This window comes from Saccostrea echinata, unplaced genomic scaffold, assembly GCF_033153115.1.
Source record: "Saccostrea echinata isolate AGI-Se365-2 ecotype Australia unplaced genomic scaffold, CSIRO_AGI_Sech_v1 ptg000032l, whole genome shotgun sequence".
Lineage (NCBI taxonomy): Eukaryota > Metazoa > Mollusca > Bivalvia > Ostreida > Ostreidae > Saccostrea > Saccostrea echinata.
Genome location: NW_026889781.1, coordinates 5,735,095 through 5,758,981, shown reverse-complemented (window position 1 = coordinate 5,758,981; position 23,887 = coordinate 5,735,095). Strand labels below are relative to the sequence as shown.

The window sequence follows — 23,887 nt, the reverse complement described above, 5'->3', positions numbered from 1 at the left end:
TAATTGAAACGTTTCATCATCTTCATCATTTACTTAGTATCATCAACATATAAAACAAATACACATAACATTAACACGTAAATTTTACTGGCCATTAGGACAGAATTGCAGGTTTATTGTACCCCAACGCAGCAACTATTTCCCAAGGCACAGCCGAGGGAAATATTTGCTGTCTTAAGCTTGACTGGGGACAATAAACTTGCTATTGTCCAAATATTCTGTAAATAGGTTTTTTATTATACCTAATTTATCACGTCAATTTTCGGGTACAACTAGAGAAGTTCCGAGATGAAACGAGGGAAATCGAATGCTGCCGTTGAATAGTTCATCAACTATATTTCACCGTGGGCAATAGCACGAAAACTTTTTCACCGTATATGTTGTTTAGAAACAATAGCAGAGTTATTCGTCATATTTATATATAGAAAGAATACACAGAGGTATAAATGTATAATAAATGTTGTTTGAAGTAATAGTGTAGTTTTCCTCTCTCTTTGTTGCTCTCTCTCTCTCTCTCTCTCTCTCTCTCTCTCTCTCTGATGGAGAGAGTGTGACGTGAAGAAAATGAGGTTGGTAGGATGGGTTGAAAATTCAAAAAACGTCAGTTGTGTCCGCTTAACAAATACATGGAACGAATATGCACATAAATTTTCGCTAAAACACCCTTGACAGCAGTTAACAGCAATCCGGCCCTTTAAAATTCACGATGAACCGTAATAGTCTCCAAGTGCATCAACGGTAATACATTTTCTAGATAACGCTCTGGCCCTTTGAAATACTTATTGATCGAGGAGGTAAAAGTTTAGTGTGTTGCATCTTGGATTCTCTTCAGTTTTGTAAAACAATTGACTTTTGGATCATTGTAGAACTGTGAAACAGTTTCCAGGTTTGTGGTTTATCATTACCATTTCTTTTCGTAAGTACAAGGCAGGTATGCTTGAACAATTATTTAGTATATGACCGTACTTGCATCTCTCTCTCTCTCTCTCTCTTGTTTTTCCTGGTTTTTTTTTTTTTTTTTTTTTTTTTTTTTCCCGTGGCGCTGGATTTTCACAATTACATTCATGTCGTTCATATTAATTTTCAGAATTCCTTTAACGGTGTATATAAAATTCAGGGGGAGCAGCTATAGAGGGGGAGGGGTTTGAAAGAAATCCTATGCTTCAATTTCTAAAACCAAGGTAGTGGGGTGCATTACATGTATATACTTTATTCTTCTTATTTATGGTTTTGAAAATGGCATATTATTTTCCTTTAGGGAGGTGGGAGGGGAAAGAGAGGTCCTAACCACACATTGAACTATTATCCAGTACTTTGTTATTACGGTAAGATGAGTTTGTAAAACAAATTAAACCCAGATTGTTTGATATGTATTAGAAAAATGAATCAATATTACTGAATTTTCTGACTCTAAACACATTAAGTTTTCCCTGTTCAACAACCATTGATTTTCGTCTCTTGTACATCTAATCATGTGATGATGAGAGTTTTTCAATTATTCGCGTCACTAGGAATATTTTTATATAGTTTCATCAATTATGTAATCGGCGAGGCCATTAAGGTTACTCGAATAAAACATTCGATTGTAGAAAATCGCGCGGATCGATTGGAGTCCTCCGGCTTCGAATAATGTAGTACTATATATAATAGGACATTTTTTTTTCTTTCAAGAAAAATAAATTTATATCTTTTACTGATATTTTTATGGGTTTATTTTAATTTAGGAGAAACATTTGAAAATATTACTATCAGTTCTATGCTTTTATACTCCGTTTTGTCAGATATAAAGATAGCGCCGTGTATTTTTACAGCATAAATATTCATCACAAACCAATTCGAAATAAAAGATACTTTAAAATTTACATTAATTATTTATAGTCAACGTACAAAAAAAATGTCAATGCTCTTAATTTCAAAAAAAAAAAAAATGAAATCTTTATATGATATTTTTCATAGCACTTTTTTTTTCTTTCTATACACCTTAAAACTCCATCATCGAAAAAAGCATGATTTTCGCAAGTAACAAAACATCGATAAGGAAAATATTCATGACGCTTTTAAAGTTTCAATTCCCCAAACAAATTGCCATTTTCCCCATTCAATGAATCGTATAATCACATCTTCTATATATATCAAACGCGCCTGTATAAACAGCGGCATCAATTGTCCGTAACATGTTAGCGGGAAGTCGAGCGCGCCTTGTTTTCCATTAAGCGCTTGGTTTCATTATATTAAAATGTCACTTTTATTGTTGCTAAGCAAAGGTAAACAATATGTAGATTATGCGATATTTTTACCTGTACCGATCTGATGCGATTTGATAAGTGATATTCTGGGACGCTCAGTTCAAAGTATCAATATTAGAGATCACGAATTAATTCCCGCGATAAAATATTTGATTACATGTATTTCATTTGTAGTCCTTTTTATTTATAGAATCAACATTACAGATTGAAGTACACTACAATCTCTTTTTTCTATTTTTTTTAAAGAATATTTTTTTCCGTCCACCATGGTAAGGACCGACTACATATACCCCTCCCTCCCTCCAAAGAGTTAAAAACCGACGGAAATGCATTTCTATTTGCAGGGACAGCACTAAAATTCTATTTAGTTGGATTGAAATTTTTACACAATATGACGGTGTAATTTTTTTTCATCAGGTTTTAGCAATAAAATGATGTGTACAGGTCTAGACTTGACTTTGATTCTAGACTTGACTTTGATATAAACTTTAAGAACAAATACGGATTGTTCGTCAGTCTTAATTTTGTAAAGTAAAAATTCCAAATTGATATATTTCATTGATCCAAAGGTATGACAACTAGTACCCTAAACAAAATAAACAAAATCAATATAAAACCCAGAAAACTGCTAATTTTCTTACATGTATATTTGATCTGAAAGAGTGGCACGGTTTGTTTAATATCTTGATACGGAACCTTTATTCAGTAAATTGTTTGGGGGTGCCACATCCTCACTATCCGGAATTACTATTAAATAAAAATAAAATTGGGTTGAGGTGTCCCCTCCCTCTTGCTATAATTTTTTGGTGACGGAAGGTCGAGCAATTTCTCTCACCCCCCCCCCCTTCTTCTACCCTCATTTTCCACTTCGAAGCCATCATTAAATTTAAATCCAATTTTTTAGTCTACTGGTCATTTTTGTAGAATATGAAATAATATATACACGTAAACACATTCAGATAAGCTTAGCTTTTCCAGTAAAAACAAACGCAGAGAGAAAATATTCCCTATTTTAAAATAGATCCTGTAAAAATGGATTTTTTATCATTGAACATGCTTACATGATTTGGAAATTGCAGAATTATGCAAATCTACATAGATAAGGAAATTATGCAAATTACAGAATTATGCAAAAAACAATCATACAAGATAAACAATTATGCAAATTAAAAGGTATAGATTTACATTCAAACGCTATCAGTCAGATCCGCCTACACACAAATATATCCGGTAAGATCCTGATAAACGAGTATTTCATCGGAAAATGAAAAACTTCATTATTTGAATGACTTCCGGTGAAACCATCGATATAATGTCGTATAAAATATTCAGATTTAGATAATATTTGCCTTTTGATTTCCCTATTAGATCAATATGTTGCATCCACTGATGCAATTTGCTCACAGAGATAGTAAAAAAAAATGTAACTACATTGTGTTGTATTGCAACACTGACGAGTCTAGGAATTTTCGAGTTCGGATCGGAAATAGCTTTATGTATCTGCAGCCTCAATAAATTGCCATCAATAAATACGAATAGAAATATGGCATTTCTCCCCCCTCCTTTTTTTTTATTTATTTTTTACTCTTACAAAGATGCAAGTACATGTACATGTACATCTATTTGTAATCCAATACATGTATCTATAGTATACATTTACATGCCCGATTGATGTATGTAAACTATATATACACATGTATATATTGTAATTCTTTTACTATCTATCATGTACTCTCTGGCTTTGCAGTGTAAGGTAGACCATTAAAGTGTTTTAGGCAACCATGAAAAATCTACATGTAACCGTATTTTAAAATTTACATTCTTTATTTTTCAGTTAAGTTTGGGGTATGCCAGTCGAACGTAGACAGGTTGCTCATGGTGGACACGGTCGCCATGACCACGGGGGAGGTCATGGGTCAACAAAAACCACGAAGAGGCCATCTTCCTCCTCTAAAAGCCGAACTACTGTGATTCCGAAAGACAAAGAGAAAGAATCTATAGCAACGGTAAAGTCGGTTAACGAAGCGGCAGAGGAGTCCGGGGAAACAGAAAATGTCACAACGGAAGAAGTTCCGAATGGAGTTAAAACGGAAGACGAAAAAGCAGAATCGGAGGATAATATTGACGATACGAAAAACGGCGAAGAATCGGAATCTGTAAATGATGAACCGGATGTTCAGGAAAAAGATGATCAGGATCGATGGGCTGAAAAGTCAAAGGATGACGAGGGATTTAATATTCGTTCATTTAATGACAATATTTTGGAATTCACAGAAATATTTGATTCTGACCGGTATCGAAATGTGGACTCAAATTACCCAGTGGAGGATCTAATGGGTGTGGTCTCACAAATATCGAACACAATCGAAGAATTCAAACAGCAGACACAGAACAGCCAACAGCAGTTAGAGGGGTTGCGAATGAAAATGAAGCAAGTAAAGGAAAACATCCAATTCAGTGTGTCCCGAAAGGCGTTCGAAATAAGAACAGGTAATAAAAAATCCTCAAAGTTTCAAACATCGTACATATACAAATGTACAGTTGTCTGATGACTTACAAAATTACATAATTGAGACGAGTTAGTTAGCTTACGAGTTAGGAAGCAAATTGAAAGTGTGTGTGTGTGTGTGTGTGTGTGTTGGGGGGGGGGGGGGGGGCTAAACCAGCAAAAAACCTTTCGGGGAAGGGGGCTGAGCCTAAATTTCCAATGCCTATATTATGTCTATCTTTGCAAGAAAGAGGTTCCGACGCTTTTGCATTTGAGAGGAGTTAAAATGCTTCTTGAAGAGTTTTTGGTTAAAAACGTTTTTGAAATATATCTTGTTGTACCATATTTCTACTGTTTCGCCTTTTCTCGTGTGCATTTTGTTGATGTTTTTCAAGCATTCTTTGGTCACATCCTTTAAACAATGCTTTATAAGCTTGTTTTACATATGTATTTCAAAGTGTTTGGATTTCTATAACCACCATTTGCAAAATTAGATCCGCCACACTAACTCGTATATAAATATAAAGATCCGATACAATTTATCAAAACGCTTCAATTTTAAAAGTAGTTCAGAATAACATTATTAAGAAATATGGGTCACTACCAAAAAAAGGGTAAACGATGCCATTTAAACAAAGGAAGGGGGGAATATCGATTTATTTGTTTTGGCAAATCGTGTCAACACGCCCTACTTTGTTTACTTGTTTTGGGGGGTTGATATTTTTGTGTTCTGGTTCAAGGTGGACAATCTATTCTATTAGCCCGAATATTTACAGCGCAAATGTTGACCGACTTCCCTAAGCAAACATATGGGTATTTTGAACACTTATAGAGAGCATACATGGCGTTTAATACTCTTAATTGAATGTGTGCATTCCACTGGACTAACTTTATTGTTAATCAAATATTGACAGAAATCTGACATACTGGCAAACTTTTGTTATTTAACGATTTCAATATAATTTTTTTTTATTGATGAGTATATGGGTAAAAAAAAATCCATGTAAAATAAAAATAACGATCAAATAAACCGGAAAATTAAACTCATCTCAATTTTTTTTTTTTTTTTAATTTGATTTCATTTAATGACAGAGCGAGACGGTTTTTTTTTCTTCTGGTATTCAATTAACATTTTCAATGTATATTCCTCATATATGATGAGTTTGAGCTTTCGGCAATACTCATCAATTTTTTATTAGAAGGGGTCATCAAACATATTTGCCGAGATAAATTAAAAAAGTGCTTTTTAACAATATAAAAACCGCAAATGAATATTGCTCACGGCATTATTTCTACTTCTATAGAAATGGTGTGTGTATGCTTGATTTTGAACGAGGAACATGAAATCAAATTACATATGCATCGATATTTCTGTTAGCCTATTTTTTTTTAATTCTGAAGATATTCACATCAGCATGAAATCAGAAATATATGTACGGAAAGCACAAATATAAAAACATTGCAGATGTAGCATCAGACATCTTTAATAGAAAGTCAGAGAAAATCTAAACATAATATGATTGAGTAATATCATGTTGTAAATTTTGAATTTAGTAGGTGGAGATAAATGCAAAATTTATATGATTTGCATTTACCTCTACCTAGTAAATTAAAAAAAAATACAACATGGCAGCAATATCTTCGAAGAAAAAAATGTAAGTTTAAGTCTTCATTCCCTTCAGTTGAACAACCAGTTGTCCATGGGAAAATTGATTAGATACCTGAATTTGCTCTCTCAATTTTTGTTTTCATATAAAGTGAACTCGTCAATGAAAGAGGTTAGAACATTCTGAAACAAAACCATATTTAATTAATCAGCCATTTATGTAAGTATCATACGATTCCTTACTAGTCAATTCCGAATGGGGGGGGGGGGGGGGGCAATTAGAATTAAACAGAAAAACCACTCTTAGTACATGTAAGTATTTTAGCATTGTATTTTTAACATGAAAAACGAAACTACATGTACTATAACAACAAATAACTAAATTTTCGATGAAGACATAGAGAAAGTTGATATGATGATCGAGAGAGACAAGGGGGTACTAAGGAGGAGAGAAGGAGGGTGCGTAAATAATCAGAATAAAAGATATGTCGGGTTCAACAAAACTTGGGGGAAAAACAGTTAGATTATTTCACATTGCAGTAATGTACATATTCAAGTTTTTAATCTGTCATTGTTATACCCCCCCCCCTTCTGTTCAAACCCCTTGAAAATCTCCTAGTAACACTCTCTTGAGAAGCGACCATTTCTTCACCCCCCGCTCTACAGATAATACTTCTGGGTTACCAGTCCCTGAGCCTCGCTAAGCTGACGATAAAACAAGGTCGAGAAATCGGTCCTCTTTGGATCAGGAATCGTGGATTAATTTCCTATCTCACGTATCAGAAATGATAGATGATCGCGTTTTTTGAGATGAACACAACACTTGAAATCGTGTTTACACGGATTTTAAATAGGGTTTTGGTTACACAGAGTTTTTGTTTGTTTTGTTTTATTTGCACAAATGAACGTGCAGAACCGTTTTCCTATACCCGGAATATTTCTGGTTTTTTAGATTAGATGTATTTACGGATTTATTTCCAATACCCCCCCCCCTTCTCTAAATCATATTTTCGTCTTCCTTAATTTTTACCTCACCTTTTTTATTTTTTCATGATATTAAATATTCTCTGCTTAGCCACTTTTTTCTCTAACAATGTTGCATTGTTCTGGAAAATAGAGGTCTAATGTTAATTGTAGCGCTAAAGGACCCTTTCCCCTCTGTTCACTTTGCAATTTATGTATGTATTTTCATAACATGTCAAGTGTGCGTCATACATGTAGCACTGTAAAATAAAAAAATCACACAATTCGATGGAATAAAATATTATCAATCTTCTTCATATGATTTGTCCAGTCATCGAATTTTCTCATTAGTTTTTTTTTTTTCGTACAGTTAAACCAGTCTAATCCGAACACCACTGCCTGGTTCCATATGGTCGGATTAAACTACATTTTAGATTACACAATGTTAACATTTTAAACAATTGAATTTCCTAAAAAGGAACTTAAAGTATACATTGTATTAGAGAAGACGTCTAATACACAACATCCGAATTTGACCAGTTTCACTGTATATCATGTAAGTTCACTGTTGAGTGTTTACATCACTTGACATGACGTTTAATTAATTGAATTCAACTTCATCTATAGGATAATCATTTTAATCAAATTAAGGATTATTTTAATCAAATAAAGGATTATTCTATAGAAAGGCAGAGTGTTAGTGACTACAGAACTTTGCATAACAATTTATAATCGACAAACCAGGGATCATAACAAACATTTATTTTGGGCGCCATTGAATGATGACGTCAAATTTCACCTGAGAAATACCTCCGTTTTGTTTATCTTCTTTTTCTTCAAAAGTCCAAGGCAAACAATGGGGAGATTTTGATGGTTTCTGGTTTGTAATGTAAGTGGATACTGATAGGGGGTATAAATATTGATAGTGATCATAACGGGACTGTGTATACAGGCCCGTATACGTAGGAAGCATTTTCAGTTGGGGGGGGGGGGCAAAAACCAAACATTTTCAGGTTTTTGTAGGGGGGGGGGGCACTACCAAACAAAAATTCCTTGACAAGAAAAAAAGGTCATTAGACTTTATATTGACGGAGCACAAGCATAAGGTAGCTATGTTTTCTACAGTATACTATATACAGGTAAAATAATTGGAGGGGCACGACCCTCTTGTGCACCCCTCCCCCAGTTCCTAAGGTCATGGTATAAATGAGCGGATCTATGTACATGTATATATGACGCGGATCAAATGTGAGTAATTTTAAAAGGATCAACAGGATTTGCTGAGAATGTTAGGAAAGGATATGATAAAATTTTAGCCCAAAATTTAGGATAATGTTGCTCTATATAGATATATTGTCTGATGAATTAAATGAGATTTCGTCATTCAATGAATTAAATTCCACTTTAGAAATCAGATGAATCTATTTTTATAATAGTAGGTTAACTGCATTAACATCAAAAGACGTGACTTGGAATAAATGCCATATCTAAAGTGCTAAGAGGAGCAATTAGATGTTTATTTCTCGTTTGGTTTAATGTTTTGGGAAAAAAGCCTTTATTTCCTTTTCAAAAAGGAAACAAACCTTTTATGTCCAACACGCCACATTTAACTTAAAAACCCAGAGATTTAAAATCAAAAAGTTACGTGTTACAAGTAAGAACACTCTACACAAATAAAATATTTGTTGTGATATTAACTTCATAAATTTTGCCATTAGAGTTAACATTCGCACTCAAATATGGGCTTTTAAAAACGACCGTAAATTCAAAATTTTGAAGTGTTTTCTCGAAGATCTTAAATCATAATGCACTGCGCTCGTTCGACATCCATTATCGTTTAGAGATAGTTACACTATGTCGGTCAACTGGGCATCAAATATTTGTTTGACTTCGAACCCGATTACTTTATTGGATATTTAATTTTCATTTGTGTGAAATGTCGAACGTTGTTTATGCGGCGTAGTTTAAGACAATTGATTAAAATAGCGTAAATTGTAAGTAGTAAATTATTTATCATTTATTTAATACTTTTTTCCCAACTTATACGTACATCTTAGGTATTGCATTTAGTTGCTGTTTAGTTAGAGCTTATTTTTGTTGCTTAAAGTTTATCTGGAAATTTTTTTTGGTGGAAATATTTTTTTTGCTTTAATTTCTTTTCAGAGAGCGGGTTTGTTTCAAGTGTCTTAGACAAAACATTTTAATGTTAGTTTAAATAAATTAACTCCCTCTTTTTCTTCAACATCTACTTTTCAAGGAAATAAATGTACATATATGAATGTATTGAAGTACATCAATAGCAACTATAAAGTATAAATTAAATTTACTTAATTTACAATTTGTAGTGTCATGAATCATATAAATTTTTCATTTTATTTAACTGTGCATTTTTAATTTATCAAAAATCTTAAACCCCTTTCCTTCAATTTCCTTTAATTTGAAGAAATGCATATATTTTATCATCAAGTTGACTTCTTCTTTCATTAGCTCTTCTGAGCCAGAGGCTCAAAGAGCTAATGCTATGGCCATTTGTGCGGTGTGCGTAAACTTTTTAGAATATGGGCCATAACTCAAGAACCCCTTGGCCAATTATTGTCAAATTTGTCACAGGGTATCCTTGGCCCAAGGGCTCCTGTTTATACTAAAACTAGGGTTGTGACTCTTAAACAAGGGGAGATAATTAGGAAAATAGAAACAAAAGTACTGGTTGCTAAAAAAATCGTCCTCTCAAGAACCATTGGGCAGATTATCACCAAACTTACACAAAAGGAGGAGGATATGTTGTAGATTAAAAAATTGTTCAAGGCATCACCCTGGGGCAAAGGATGTGGTCTCAAGGTCACTTCAAAGTTGACCAAAAATTACATTTTATTAAAATGTTGATATTTTGTTTACTTTCAGGACTAGGATCATCAAATCTTGTCAATTAATGCATCTAAGGACCTCATATCATGTTGACTAAAAAGTAGGTCACGGTGACCTACTTTTTAAATTTTGCACCAGTCTTTTTCAAAATGATTTAGAGGCATATTTTGAACAATTTAAGGCCTATGATCATCAAAACTTGTCAGTTGATGTATCTTGGGTCTTCGGAGTACGTCAACTAAAAGTAGGTCACCTTGACCTACTTTTTGAATTTTATGGCTAATCTTTTTCAAAACAATTTAAGTCATTAATTCGAATACTCACAGGTTTAGAATCATTAAATCTTGTAAGATGATGCATCTTGGGGCCATTAAACGTATTAATTACAAAATAGGTCACAGTGACCTACTTTGAACTTTGCAGGCATTCGATTTCAAAGCATTTTTGAGGCATAATTTGGACACTTTAAGGCCTGTGATCATAAAACTTTGTAAGTTGATGCATCTTGGATCCTCGAAAAAAGTCAACTGAAAAATAGGTCACCGTAACCTACTTTTCAAAATTTATGGTTTTAATACAATATTTCAGGTACTATTTGGCTTAGAATCATCAAAATCTGTCAGTTCATGCATCTTTGGTCCTCAGAGTAGTTCGACTGAATATTAGGTCACCGTGACCTACTTTTCAATTTATATGATTATATTTAAATATTTCAGGTACTAATTGGCTTAGAATCATCAAACTTTGTCAGTTGATGCATCTTGGGTCTTTGGAGTATGACAACTGAAAAGTAGGTCACCATGACGTACTTTTCAGAATTTATGGCTTTAATTAAATATTTCAGATACTAATTGGCTTAGAATCATCAAATTTTGTCAGTTGATGCATCTTGAGTCCTTGGAGTACAACAACTGAAAAGTAGGTCACCATGACCTACTTTTGAAAATTTATGGCTTTGATTAAATATTTCAGGTACTAATTGGCTTAGAATCATCAAACTTTGTCAGTTGATGCATCTTGGGTCCTTGGAGTACGACAGCTGAAGAGAAGGTCACCATGACCTACTTTTGAAATTTTATGGTTATAATTTTAAAAATATTTTGGGTATTAATTGGCTTAGAATCATCAAACTTAGTTGATGCATCATTGGTCCTCAGAGAATGACAAGTGATAAATAGGTCACCATGACCTACTCTCAGGTACTAATTGGCTTAGAATCATCTTGGGTTCTCAGAGTGTTTCATCTAAAATGTAGGTCATGATGACCTACCTCTTGGAATTTCAAGGCTTTATCTAAATATACTGGATAATTAGAGGTTTCAAATAGAAGTGATATGTTGTACAGTTTATCAGAAGAGCGATTCAAGGCCATTGGGCCTCTTGTTTTTACACCGTTTTTTTTTTTTTTTCATCAGTTACAAAATAGAAACCCCCTGAACAACTGAATGTTTTGTATATTTAAAATTTGTTGTTTTGGTATGACTGAGTTCTTTTGGTGCTGAAGACAATTAAGATTCTGTTTCCTTTAAAATAATTAATTAAATTTTTTCCCATTGTAAACCAGGTAAACCAAACTATTTCTTAATAGACTGTAACTTTTATTTGTTCCATAGATGACGACCTACAGAGCGTAGAGGAAAGAGAACTGACGGAAAAACTAGCAAAACTAAACGCAGAAATTGCCAAAGCAAACTCGGATCTTTCAGAAGCCTTGCGGCTATCAGCTGAAACAGAAAGCACTGCAGTGAGAGCTCAAATCGCAGCAGAGAGGGCAAAGGAAGAGGCGAAACGAATAGAGGAAGAAGTAGAGTTGCGTGCGCAGTTAGAGGAAAGACGAAAACGAGAGGAAGCGAAAAAGATGGAGGAGCTTCGAAGGCAACAGGAAGCGGAAGCTCGAAGACAGGAAGAAGAAAAAAGAGCGAAAGAGGCAGAATGGAAAAAACGAGAAAATGCCGGAATTGAAAAGTCCGCTGTATGGGAAACTTGGCCTGCGCATGAGTAAGAATAGTGTTCATCAGATACATGTACATTTAATGTAGACGAAAGAAGGAAGTATACATGTATCTCTTACAGTTGTACTCTAAACTATTCCGTGAATAAGCTGCATCTTTTTATACAAAATATCATTTGGTATAATCTTTGCGTAGTTTCATATTTTTAAAGACTATACATGTACTTGCAGTATACCGTTGAGACATTCGATTCGTGTAAACCGTTGAATTTAAAGTAGGTAAGTGGGCACATGTATATATGAGGCAAACGTCAGATGGACTGGTGCTATGGGTGTAATCGATCCCCTTTCACAAAAATCTCGAAAATATTTGAAATAAATTTATTTTTCATATGTTTAAGTAAAGCTGCTACATTTCGTTCACTTAATTTTCGGAAAAAAAAGCCTTCCAGAATACCCCAGAACCAACAATTTGGTACTCTTTTATAAACTTTTTCTAGCTAGGAGAGGGAGTATCCCCCCACCCCTGCAAGACCTTCACTTTCCATAAACCCGATGATGACCCTGTAGATCTGCATGTTACCTTGGATGCGTATTAACAAAGTGTAATTACTAAATTAGAGTTGGGCATTTCAAAAAAATATATATACTGTCGAAATTAAGCAAAGGAGAAAAACGTACGAATTCTAAAGGTGAAGCACATGTATAGAATAAAGAAACTCTGCTTATAGTGAAAAAAAAGAGAGTAAGGAATATTCACTTTCATTTCAGAATGCAGCTCCCAGGGGATGGCGGACTGGCGTGTATTATCCGCGGAAAGCCAAACAGTTTCGATCAGTCGTCAGTTACTTGCAAGGAAGTTGACCAATTGGAGATCCACCTTACATACGGGCCTCAGGAAGAACTGGTGGGCAGTATCATTCAGTTAGTTCCCATCTCAGAACAGACGAAACTACAGGTAAATATTTTGATGCTAGGGAGTGCCAATGTTTTCATAGCAACAGTTTTGAGAATTTACGCCACATATTGATTCAAACTGAGGATAGAATTTTATTATCATTTCGCTGGATTTTTTATATTTGCTGGACTGGCTCGGCTTGCGTTGATTCAATCATCTCTTTGAAAAGTATAAATAGCAGCCTTTGTTTTTCCTCATTAATAAGCCATATTTAATTGCCCATATCTAATCATTACTGGCATACATTTATTTACATTAAATATACATGTATTTAACAGTACCTGCGAGAAGCTACATATCGTTGAGCGGATCTTTCAAAAAAGCGAGACATCTAGCGTCTACTCTATAGGTCATTCGTTATTTTGAAATAAAGTAAATAATGATGACAATTCATTGATTTTTTTTTAAAGAGAACATTATTCTAAGCACAGGATCATATATAATATATAACGATTACTAGAGTTAATTTAGTTCTACTTTCCAAATGCTGTCCAAATATTTTATCATGCTTCATACTAAGCAAACATATAAATGTCAATTTATTGCCGCAAAATAAATATTTTCTCATCAATGTTTTATCGATGAATGTCTCGTAAAAAATTTAAATCGCGTATGTCATAAAACGCGTTTTTTTAAAATAAATCCTTGGCATAAGATGACTTATCGACTATGAATGTTTATGAAAAGTCCGAAATAGAGTGCAACGGATAAAAACGGAACACGAGTTTCTCGTCGCTTAAACAACCTACTTGAGCATTGTTTATGACCCCTCTTGAGGATCTTTTGTTTATGTCCCCCACCGCTTAAAATGGGGTATTTAGGTTGTCGTGTTTCAAGTCGTGCTCTTGATCATGGAAGTATATTTGCGTTGTTAAAATGACATTATCCTGGAGTTTTTTTTACTCCAGACTCGTGTAATAAATCATCTAAAAGGAAAAGGGGTACCGAAATAATGATGTTTTATGTACTAAAACATTTGCTACACTTTTCTTAGATAGAATAATGATAATTTATACACTTTTGCATTCCACTAATTATTATGACGGTCAATGGTAATGTGCAAAATGTGTTGCAATGATCAATTTTTATTTTGAACATACACATGTATCTTATTGAAAAAATAAAAAAAAATAATGGGAAACTACTTATTACAACTTTCTAGTTCCTCTCCTTATACATAATACCATTTGTCATGCATATTAAGTAATAGAAAAATGTATATAAAAAAAATATTGTACTCGTATTTATAGTTTTAAAAAATACAGCGGAGCGTGGCAAGATTGCACTCTGCAACTTCGAGATTCAGTAAATATAGGAAGTTCTTTTTGTTGTAATTTATTATCATTAGGTTGTGTTCAACCTCGCTCTTTGAATACAATATGTTTTATCTAAAAAAAAAATATCAATAATTCATTTACAGAGCTCTTTGTACGTGGCCATTCCCTTCACACTCTCCCGCGCAAGCGTCCATTCTCGAGAGGCTTTTGTGAAAGCGGACATAAACGGAGAATGGAAAGAAATTCCGAGCACGGAAGTAACGTATGATAACCACAAGGTATTGTATTTTTAAAGTTGTACGGAAGTGACCTTTAACTGATATCATTTCAATATAGGAAATTTATCCATTTTCGCCATGATTCTCCCTTCACACCTTTTTTTTAACTTTGATTCTATAATGTATTTATAAATCATTAATACACGTATATGCAGAATTAAAAGTACATAATTATATATTTTTTATCATTCTTTTTCTCTAAATATCTAAATGGAGAGAAATATTATAAATAGGATATAATTTTGTATCTAAAAAGTATAAGGATATCTTCAACTTTGTAAATATCTGTAATTTAATGGTTGAATGATTTTCATACCATTTAATACCGGAAGTTTATTTTGAGTCCGCTTAACAGAAATCAAAAATTGCATGTTTAACAAAACATTTGGCAATAATATGGGGTTTTAAGAGTTTATATCTGTTCATCATAAGTAATGCAGCATTATTCCGAAAAATAAATTTTCCTTTCTTTTCCGTAAGCGATGCCAAGGTTTCCTGAAAAATGATTTAAGTACGCATTTTCATTGCTCTAGCTGGAAAATATCAGAATAAAGGTAATGGAGAGTTGCCGATGCAAATATGTATTACACCATGCCTCAACAGACTCTTAATTATCATTAGCATGAGTGACAGTCCCTGGACCGGAAGTCCAAGGGTTACTACACTGCGCTAGGCTAGAGAAAATTCGACCTCCTCATCTAAAAACAGGCATTTAAAAATGGCAAATAATGTTTCTTTGTTTCAGATCTCGAGATTGATGAACCTATTTCATCGTAGAAATCAATCTACAATTGTTGTGCATGGCAGCCTTGCACGCTGTAATTGAATGGCCGGGTGGGGCATGTTTTAACAGTCATGTCTTACTTTCTTAAGTTAAAAGACAATCCTTTAACATTTTTATCAAATCTCTGATGTTTTTTAAATCGAGTTTTACCTTACTGTATTCATTTTTGAAAATCATTAGATAAAAAAATTCAAATATTTGTAGATTACTGATTGTTGCGTTTCAGTATATAATTATTAACATTTGCTGTATTTTTTTTACTAAACCAAATGTCAAATTGAATTGAATGCCATTTTTGTGTATACTCACGCGTAGAAATATACACGGAGAAACTTGTGCTAAGGTGACCTCTCATTAAAGACGTTAACAAAAATATAACGATATAGGAAGAATTCAAACACTGAGTGTATTTTTTTGGTGCTTTCAAACATGTAAAATGGAAATATGAGGAATGTTTTTTTTTTAAGGTTTGTGTGAATTGTAGATGTGTAAATCACACAGACTTGCACGTAGGCATTTTTTTTTCATAAAGCGCTGGCGCACTTCATGAAATATGCCTACGTGACAAGTCTGTGTGATTTACACACCAATAACTCACACAAAATTTAAAAAAGAAATCCTTAATTACATATTTTGGGGAAGCAAATATCAAAATGTTTTGATTAAAATATCACGGTACATCGCCAAATGTGCCTCTTAAATTTTATATAAAAATTATCAAGTTAAATATTGAGAAAAATCACTGGAGACAAAAAAATCACACAAGGTTCTCATCTGTTTTAATTAAGAAAAAGCTTGGTAAAGAGGAACAACTCTTGCTATAGAATATAACAAAAATGTCTTACTTCTTATAACAGGACCGCCATCTTGTTATTGTTTATAAAAATGCAGGAATTTTGTGTAGGTCACCCTAATGGAAATAATTTATATGTAGCTGTCATATTTTAAATTTGCAATTTACCGGATAGAAGTAAATACAAAATTTATACGATTTTTTTTTCTTCATCAAGCGTACTACATATGTAGGAAATGAAAGGGTTTTTTTTCTCTCATACAGTATTGCATGAGTGGAGAAAATGTTCATTTACTAATCTTAAGACCGACCAAAACTAAAATTTTTACATGTATGTCAAAGTAGTCTATCCTATATTTTGATTATACGTCTCCTTTTTTCCCATTTTCCATGTTTATCAAGTGTATGTAATTATTAAAAAAAAAAAAAAAATTAAAAAAACCTTCTATTTAGTTTTGAAATCGCAATGTAGGTTTTTTTATGTACATGTATTCTGATTTCAAGAAACTTTTATTTATATTTTTTGTCTTTAGCGGAGAAGATAGATTATTGCTTAGTCATCTATGCTATGCACATTAAAACTTGCCGTGATTCTATATCTGCACGAGAAATAAAATATATTTTTAATTTGATCTTAAAGAAAAATCAACTGTTGAATGTAATTACATAGTATACAATCTATTTTTTAAGGATTTGAAATTTGTACAAGTTGAAATCAAAGAATTTTTTACGATGGCGGTGATGACGCGGCTGAAAAGAGATTACGTCACATTCTCAAGAAGACCTTCTAAGATGACCTCTTCGTGCGATCATCGAATCACAGTAACTGTTGCCAGGGAAACCTTCTCTAAAAAAGAACACATCTTACTTCAGGTAAAGGAACACAACAGTGTCAATACATTGTAAATATATTTATTTCTTAAGGACTATAAATTTAGAAACAATTAAAAAAGATTCGATCTTATTCTTCAATTAAAATTTTATTTAATTACAAAAAGAAAAAGGGAAAATAATAAAAAAAAAAACATGGTTCTTTGGGGGGGGGGGGGGTCACATTAATTCAAACAACTATGATTTCTTTTCTTTTTTTTTTTTTTTTCATTATTTACACAAACGCTGCACACGTACGTCGTATGGTCCGTATATCAAAAGCACGATTTAGTATTTTTCAAATTTTATAAATGCAGTGTCTTTAGTTACCATATTACAAGGATCCTAGAATCCTAGATTCATAAAATATTTTTGAAAAACAAATGAACAGGTCTGTTAATTTGTTTTTTTCAGAAATATTTTATGAAACTAGGAAACGAACATCACATAAATTAAATTTGACATAAACAAATGTTATAGGTACAGCCGGTTGATTCCGCTACGGTGAACGACCTTCAGACGAGGAACGTAAGCTGTAAACATCTCCTGGCCTCTAGTCCTATTGTACAGATGCAATGGGAATCAAATGAGTTCCACAAACCCATTGTTGTAAGTAGTAAAACAAATTTTCATATATTGTTTAACCATTTTGGGCCGCTGGTGGGGGTCGACGCATCTACCCATCAAAAAAAAAAAAATGAACACATTGACAATAAAGAAAAGGATGAGTTTTTAATTCTTTTTAATTTTTCTTTCTTTCTTTCTTTTTCTATCTTTCTTTTCTTTCTTTCTTTTATTCATTTATTTATTATTTTTTTTATTTTGCAATTTTGCAATCGCAACTCCTTCGGAAAAACAGTTGGTAAAAAGAAGATGCATTTGTAGAGATGTCTACAAAAACCGAGGCTATAAAAATTTTCAAAACTTTTCCAGGCCCCCGCATGGCGCAGTGGTTCTAGAGTCGCAGAGTAAGGAGATGGTCCTTACGTCGCTGATTCGTTTCCCACTGTGGGACCTGGAGACTGGTCCTTCGGATGAGACCGTATAAACTGAGGTCCCGTGTCGCAGTAGGTGCTGGCACGAAAAAGATTCCTCACTGCTCAATGGCCCTAAGTGCCGAGCATAGATCAAAATTTGCAGCTCTCCACCGGCAAGTGGGGGCGTCACCATATGAATGAAAAATTCTCGAGAGGGACGTTAAACAATAATCAAACAAACAAACATAAAAAAAAACTTTCCTGAATAGTCTCCAAATTTTTTTTTTAAGAAATACTCAATGCCTTCGTTATTAAGTTTTTGTAGGGAGGAGATCTCTCCTTTGACACATATTTTCGTTGTTTAATTTTCCCTATTACGAATAGCATGCACTGGATTTTCCACGATGGGGATTGGGTTGGGGGCTCCACTGACACACCTGTAATTCTTTGAAATATTTAAGTAAAATTTGGTCTTCAGAAATCAAGACCTGTTATTTTAGACTCAGATGAATCTTTAAAAAGTAATATCTTTGTTCGGATAAAAATATTTTACGTCCTCTGAATTTATTCTATTGTCAGAAATCATTTACTTTTCAATCTTTTCAATTGTAAATCACTTATACCTATTTCAGTCCATTGCAACCCGTCAAAAACTCCAATAAAATCTGAACATAATTCTCAGTCGAACTAATGACTGCAAATAATTAAATTGTTCTTTATTTTAATATGTTTTTCACAGATAACGTTACCTTGTCCGCCAAACCCCGCAAAGGCCCGAAAAATCGCACAAATGAGAAAAATAAAAGAGGAAAAAATGAAAAATCCACAGAAAAATATTCCGGTTCCGTTGGATGTTCGGGAAAAGGAGGAAAATCAAGGAAAACAAAAGAAGGCGAAACCCAAAAAGAAAACTCTACAGGAACAACTGGCGGAAATCAATGCTCCACCGGAAGAGGAAAAACCAAAACCCACAAAATGGTATATGGGAGACTATGCTCACAATGACGGTAAGTTTCCGAAAAAAAGGTGCGTGGATCATAAAAGCTGAAAGTCAGAGTTGAATAAATTAGATCAATCTGATTTTGTTAGTTTGTCCATTTCTGTTCTGCTTTTCATCTCTTTTAATTCACCAATATCTATCGAAGAATGCAGTTACCGTTTTGTTTTGTAATGATAATTTGTAAAGATTCTACATTTGCAAAATAAATGTATTATTTTCATGTAATGTTTATGCTATCTGTGAACTTCGTCGTAAAATACATCGCATCGTTGGTCGTAAAATGCAGCACATCATATTTTACTTTAATCATTGGTAAAATTAATTCTATTTTAAAGACGACGAACATGACCAGCTTTGTCTCCTTGCGAGGACCGGAACAGGAAAATGGTTTGTCGTACCGGAAGTGGAAATTGCACAAGTGAAGTTGGATTTGCTGCAGTTCTGTCTTGATAAACCTTTAGAACAGTATGTGCAATTATGAGTAAAAATGTTTCAAATGTTAAAGGTGTGGAATTCCGATAAAAGAATGGAGAACATTTTTATGAAATTTTGTATACCACAGGTTCATGGTTCTGCGTGTGCGGACAAATACGGATGAAGATTTACTGCCAGTCATGTCCACTGCAATCTTCGATCTCCTTCAAAAGCGGTTTGTGCAAGTTGTTATCAAACAAAGGTAAACAAATTTCCTTTTTCAAGAACTTCGTATTTTATTTTAACGGTGAATTCAAATTTTAAGTTAGGTGATGTCTAGCTACATGTGCAAAAAAAGAGCACGACATTTTCCGTTTTTATCATTTTTTTAGGCAAAAGGCAACTTTATCTATAAAGGTTTTGCCATACACTGGTACAGACTAATGAATTCTGCATTTCATTTCAAATCTAAAGAAATTATAAAGACTGCAACTTATCGGAACATTTTTTATATATAGAATATAGAAGAGAATAGAAAAAGGTGGATGAGGTCAAAGGTGGAAAAAGGTCAATAAATATTATTTTTAATTTATCAGATCTGATAACCCATTTGACACACGACTTACGATAGTGCCTGCCAGCCGAGTTCAGAAAATAGTAAAACAGATGACAGACGACGGATATGAGGATGGACCGGAACCAAGTCCGGTAGTAGGCGTTTCCGAAGGGGACTTAATCGAAATCAACTTCCGGGGCAATATTCAAAACGGCTCCAAATCTCCAAATTTTATTTACAATTCGAATGTGGTTTCCTTCTCGGAATTCCTACTTTCTGAAGTAGACCAGTATCTTCAGAGGAATTTTAACGTTTTTCGGGGTGTGGTAGAAGCATACAGGGTTCAGTTTGTGACTCCGGATAAAAGGACAATAGCCCGGAAGGAGTCCATTATGGATGAAAATTCTTTCTGTGTGCGAAAGGAAAAAAGAAAGACCCTATTATGTGAAATTCCTATAACCATACCTAAGGTAGTCAAAATATTCCGATTCTCTGTAAATTAATTCTTCTGTTTATAAGGATTATGAAGAAAAAAAATCAACAAAATTTAAGCTTAAAAGTATACTTAAGCAATTCTCCGAACTTATTTTCTATGATCATTCGAAACCTCTCATTTACTTCCAGTATCACGTGGAGCCTTCGCCTGTCCCAGTACAGGCCCCTGTTGTTATTCGGAACGACTCGGACGCAGTTAATGATAACTTGATGCGCCAACTAGCGGCAGAAATGGGAGACGAATGGAGAAAAGTTGCTTCGACATTAAACATCAGCAAGGCGCGGATCCAAGCTATTATAAGAAACGCTCAGATCACGGACGCAACAGATGAAGATGCCCGCTTTCAGATGCTGATGACGTGGTTGAAGAAAATGCCAAAGTCTATAGATAAGGTAAATATATACAGTAAACCAAAATTAAATATACATATAGATAAGGTAAATATATACAGTAAACAAAAATTAAATATACATATATAGATACAGTTAAAATGTTTAAATCGAAAAAGGATTTCGCGAATGTTCCTTTCAGTTAACGCATTTTTTTTTTTACCAAATCCTAAAAAAGTAAAAGGATATAGTAAATTACAGACATAAGGAAGCAATTTAGGCCGTGCTTAGTATGTTACTGTAATAACTTTGTCAAATGACTAGGCTGCTGAAGTCAGATTTTAAACATTAAGACGGAGTGAACGTTCTTTCATGTATTTGCGAGTTTTTGCAATAAGTAAGCATGTATTGTAGTGAGATTACATGTATGTGTATGAACTGTGAAAGCAATGTAAGCTATTCAAAACCAAATCTAATGTTTTTGCTCTACCGAATGTTTTTGTATCGTTTTAAATGATCGAATTAACTTTTATTAGTTTACATCTAGGAAAATATTTAATATTCTGCTTTAGTAATATTTTGTAAATGAAGATTTTAGAGATGATTTTTACATGTATGTCGTGTTATTCTTCTGATCTTAATCAAATCAAAAATAAATCTAAAAGTAATTATTGTATTTAATATTTGAATTCCTAAGATAGTACGCCAGTGCTTATAAACCTTGGTACACTGTTTACGAGGAGTTCTGTCCCCTGATTGATAATGATTATCTTTGATTATTTTTTTTTCATCTTGACTGTTTTATCACAAAACAATTTTTTTAAGTAGCTTTTCCCAACCTTTACTGTCTCATCAAGCTTGGTTTTACTCCATTATTTAAAAAGCAACAAAAACTAGTGTGGTTGTACATTTTCAATACTAAAATATTTATATTCCTTCAACAATTAATTTTTTTTTCATTCACACTTATGAAGCTAGTGTATGTTTATTCATATTTACATTATATATTCTAACAGGTGACTGTCTTGACAAACGCTTTCATGAAGAATGGCCGGCCGGACCTGGCAGAACAAGTTCGGATTAAGGATGAAGAATTTAAACGGAAGCACATTCGATCTCACTAAAAGTCAAACCCAAAATTGTGTAAGATTCCGTTGTTTCTCTGTTTCCGAACTTCATAACAAACCATTTGCATACTGTGATATTTTTAGTCATATCAGACCCCATTTATTTATTATTTTATGCACTGTGTAGTTCCAAGAATCGAATTCAAATATCTAGTTTCACATATTGCAATCATTCTTTTAAATTAGAGTTATTTGTTGTTTAGATTATATGCATTTATTTAACACAAAATATTGATAAAGTTTCCGTTTACATATTATGGATAAATAACACAAGTATATTCCATATCTTTGTATTGTACTATACACGTGATTAATTGCACGGTACTTTTTACACAGGTCTCCTATTGCTATTTCAAGTGGTATGAAATCAATTCTAATTGTTAATTTAATTAGTTTGGTGCAAATAGCGGATATATTGACCAATAGTTGGAATTTACATTGTCTCGATACCTCTAATCCAAATTATTGGTGAATTTCCTTAATATTTCTTTTTTTTTTTTTTGTATGTATAATCTTTGGTGCAATATACAACTCGGTCAACTCTCAAAAAATGTCTTCCTCGTAAAAGCTCATCATATTCTGACTGTTCTTTATACATGTAGGTATTTATTAACTTCTATAATAAACATTACTTCCTGCCAAAGTATCGTTTACTGACATTTATTTGAAAAATGGAAAGAGTACTTGACTCACTCTCTCTCTCTCTCTCTCTCTCTCTCTCTCTCTCTATATATATATATATATTTCATTGTGTATTTATTTTTTCAATAAATTCAGTAAACGATAAAAAGTAAAAAGTGTGTAGATAAATTATTCAGATTAAGTAAATAGTGTGTTAACTTTTGTTTTTCATACTATTTTAAATATTTATTGTCCATTCATGAATACTGTAAAAACATTCTTCTCATCAGCATATCAAAATATTTTTAGTTAAGAAAATATAAATGTACATCTGAAACACCTCTCTTCTTTCACAATATCCTTACGTTGTTTTTGAGAGTATATCTTCAATATGGAAATTTTTACACATTATACCAAATTTTATCTTTTTGGTTGTGATTTACATTTATATGTATATATTATTTTCTGCGTTTTTTTTTAATGATACTACATAGATATTTAAACCTGCAGTTTAAAAAAAATATCTGTGATTCGTTTATGATATCCGTCCAATTAATATATTTATTTATTATGAGTACATGTATATCGCTTAAATATTTTTTTTTTTTTAGATTTACTCTGTAAGTGGAATAAATCATTAGGCAGTTAAATGAGTTCTGTTTATACTTTATTGGATTTAAGAAGAAATACTTTTTCTGTTGTAAGGAAACGGTGTAGCTAAAATTTGTTTGAAAACAACGACCTCATAACTGATATGAATCATGTCAGTAGATCTTATAAGGATGATACTGAAAGTAATTATTAAAGATTCTAAGATGATACGAAAGATTACAAAGAAAATAATGATAAAGATGATGTCAGTATAACAGTATAATGAAATGTAAAGATAATGAATAGTGATCAAGCTCAAAATTTATCAATACAAGTAGTGAAAAGAGGCAACACAAACTTCTGAAAACATTGAAGGGATCAGGTACCATGGAGGAGTAAGCATCCCCTGTCAACCTATCACACTCGCCCTTTGCTTCTTGTCATGATTGGCTAAACTGGAAAATCTACAGGTTACAATTCTGTGTGAAAATAATGACCTAACAATTATAATGAAAAACATCAAGAAGATGGTGATGATGATGATGATGATCACGATAATAATGAAGATGATTATTGAAGATAGAAAATACAGATGTGGAAGAGTCCGGAGGTGCAATTAAATAATGTTTTACTTGCAAAATATGGAAAGTTTTACAGGAAAATTTGAAGTAATCTGATTATCTTTTAAAAACCTTTG

General features: G+C 33.0%; 1 protein-coding gene across 2 annotated transcripts; it reads left to right on the top strand.

Moving 5' to 3' along the window:
- The first annotated feature begins 785 nt into the window (after nucleotides 1–785).
- Nucleotides 786–22,954, top strand: LOC133198004 (death domain-containing protein 1-like). 2 transcript variants are annotated; one of them, XM_061334159.1, is made up of 13 exons: nucleotides 786–886; nucleotides 4,081–4,736; nucleotides 11,782–12,166; nucleotides 12,891–13,077; nucleotides 14,498–14,632; nucleotides 16,900–17,082; nucleotides 17,560–17,688; nucleotides 18,796–19,063; nucleotides 19,392–19,521; nucleotides 19,619–19,732; nucleotides 20,067–20,496; nucleotides 20,651–20,914; nucleotides 21,868–22,954. In XM_061334159.1, exons 2-13 carry the CDS (start codon nucleotides 4,094–4,096, stop codon nucleotides 21,973–21,975), a joined length of 2,976 nt encoding a protein of 991 aa, XP_061190143.1. In that variant the 5' UTR covers nucleotides 786–886; nucleotides 4,081–4,093; the 3' UTR covers nucleotides 21,976–22,954. The 2 variants fall into 2 exon arrangements, with proteins under 2 accessions (XP_061190143.1, XP_061190144.1); XM_061334160.1 differs by lacking the exon at nucleotides 786–886 and adding an exon at nucleotides 1,270–1,325.
- Nucleotides 22,955–23,887: the final 933 nt, after the last annotated feature.

What these genes read in the sequence shown, in the direction of transcription:
- LOC133198004 (XM_061334159.1), top strand. Translation starts at nt 4,094, where the DNA reads ATGCCAGTCGAACGTAGACAGGTTGCTCATGGTGGACACGGTCGCCAT. An exon ending in TAACGTATGATAACCACAAG is followed by an intron (nt 14,633 to 16,899) that starts GTATTGTATTTT and finishes CTATTTTTTAAG; the next exon opens with GATTTGAAATTTGTACAAGT. An exon ending in TGCCAAAGTCTATAGATAAG is followed by an intron (nt 20,915 to 21,867) that starts GTAAATATATAC and finishes ATATTCTAACAG; the next exon opens with GTGACTGTCTTGACAAACGC.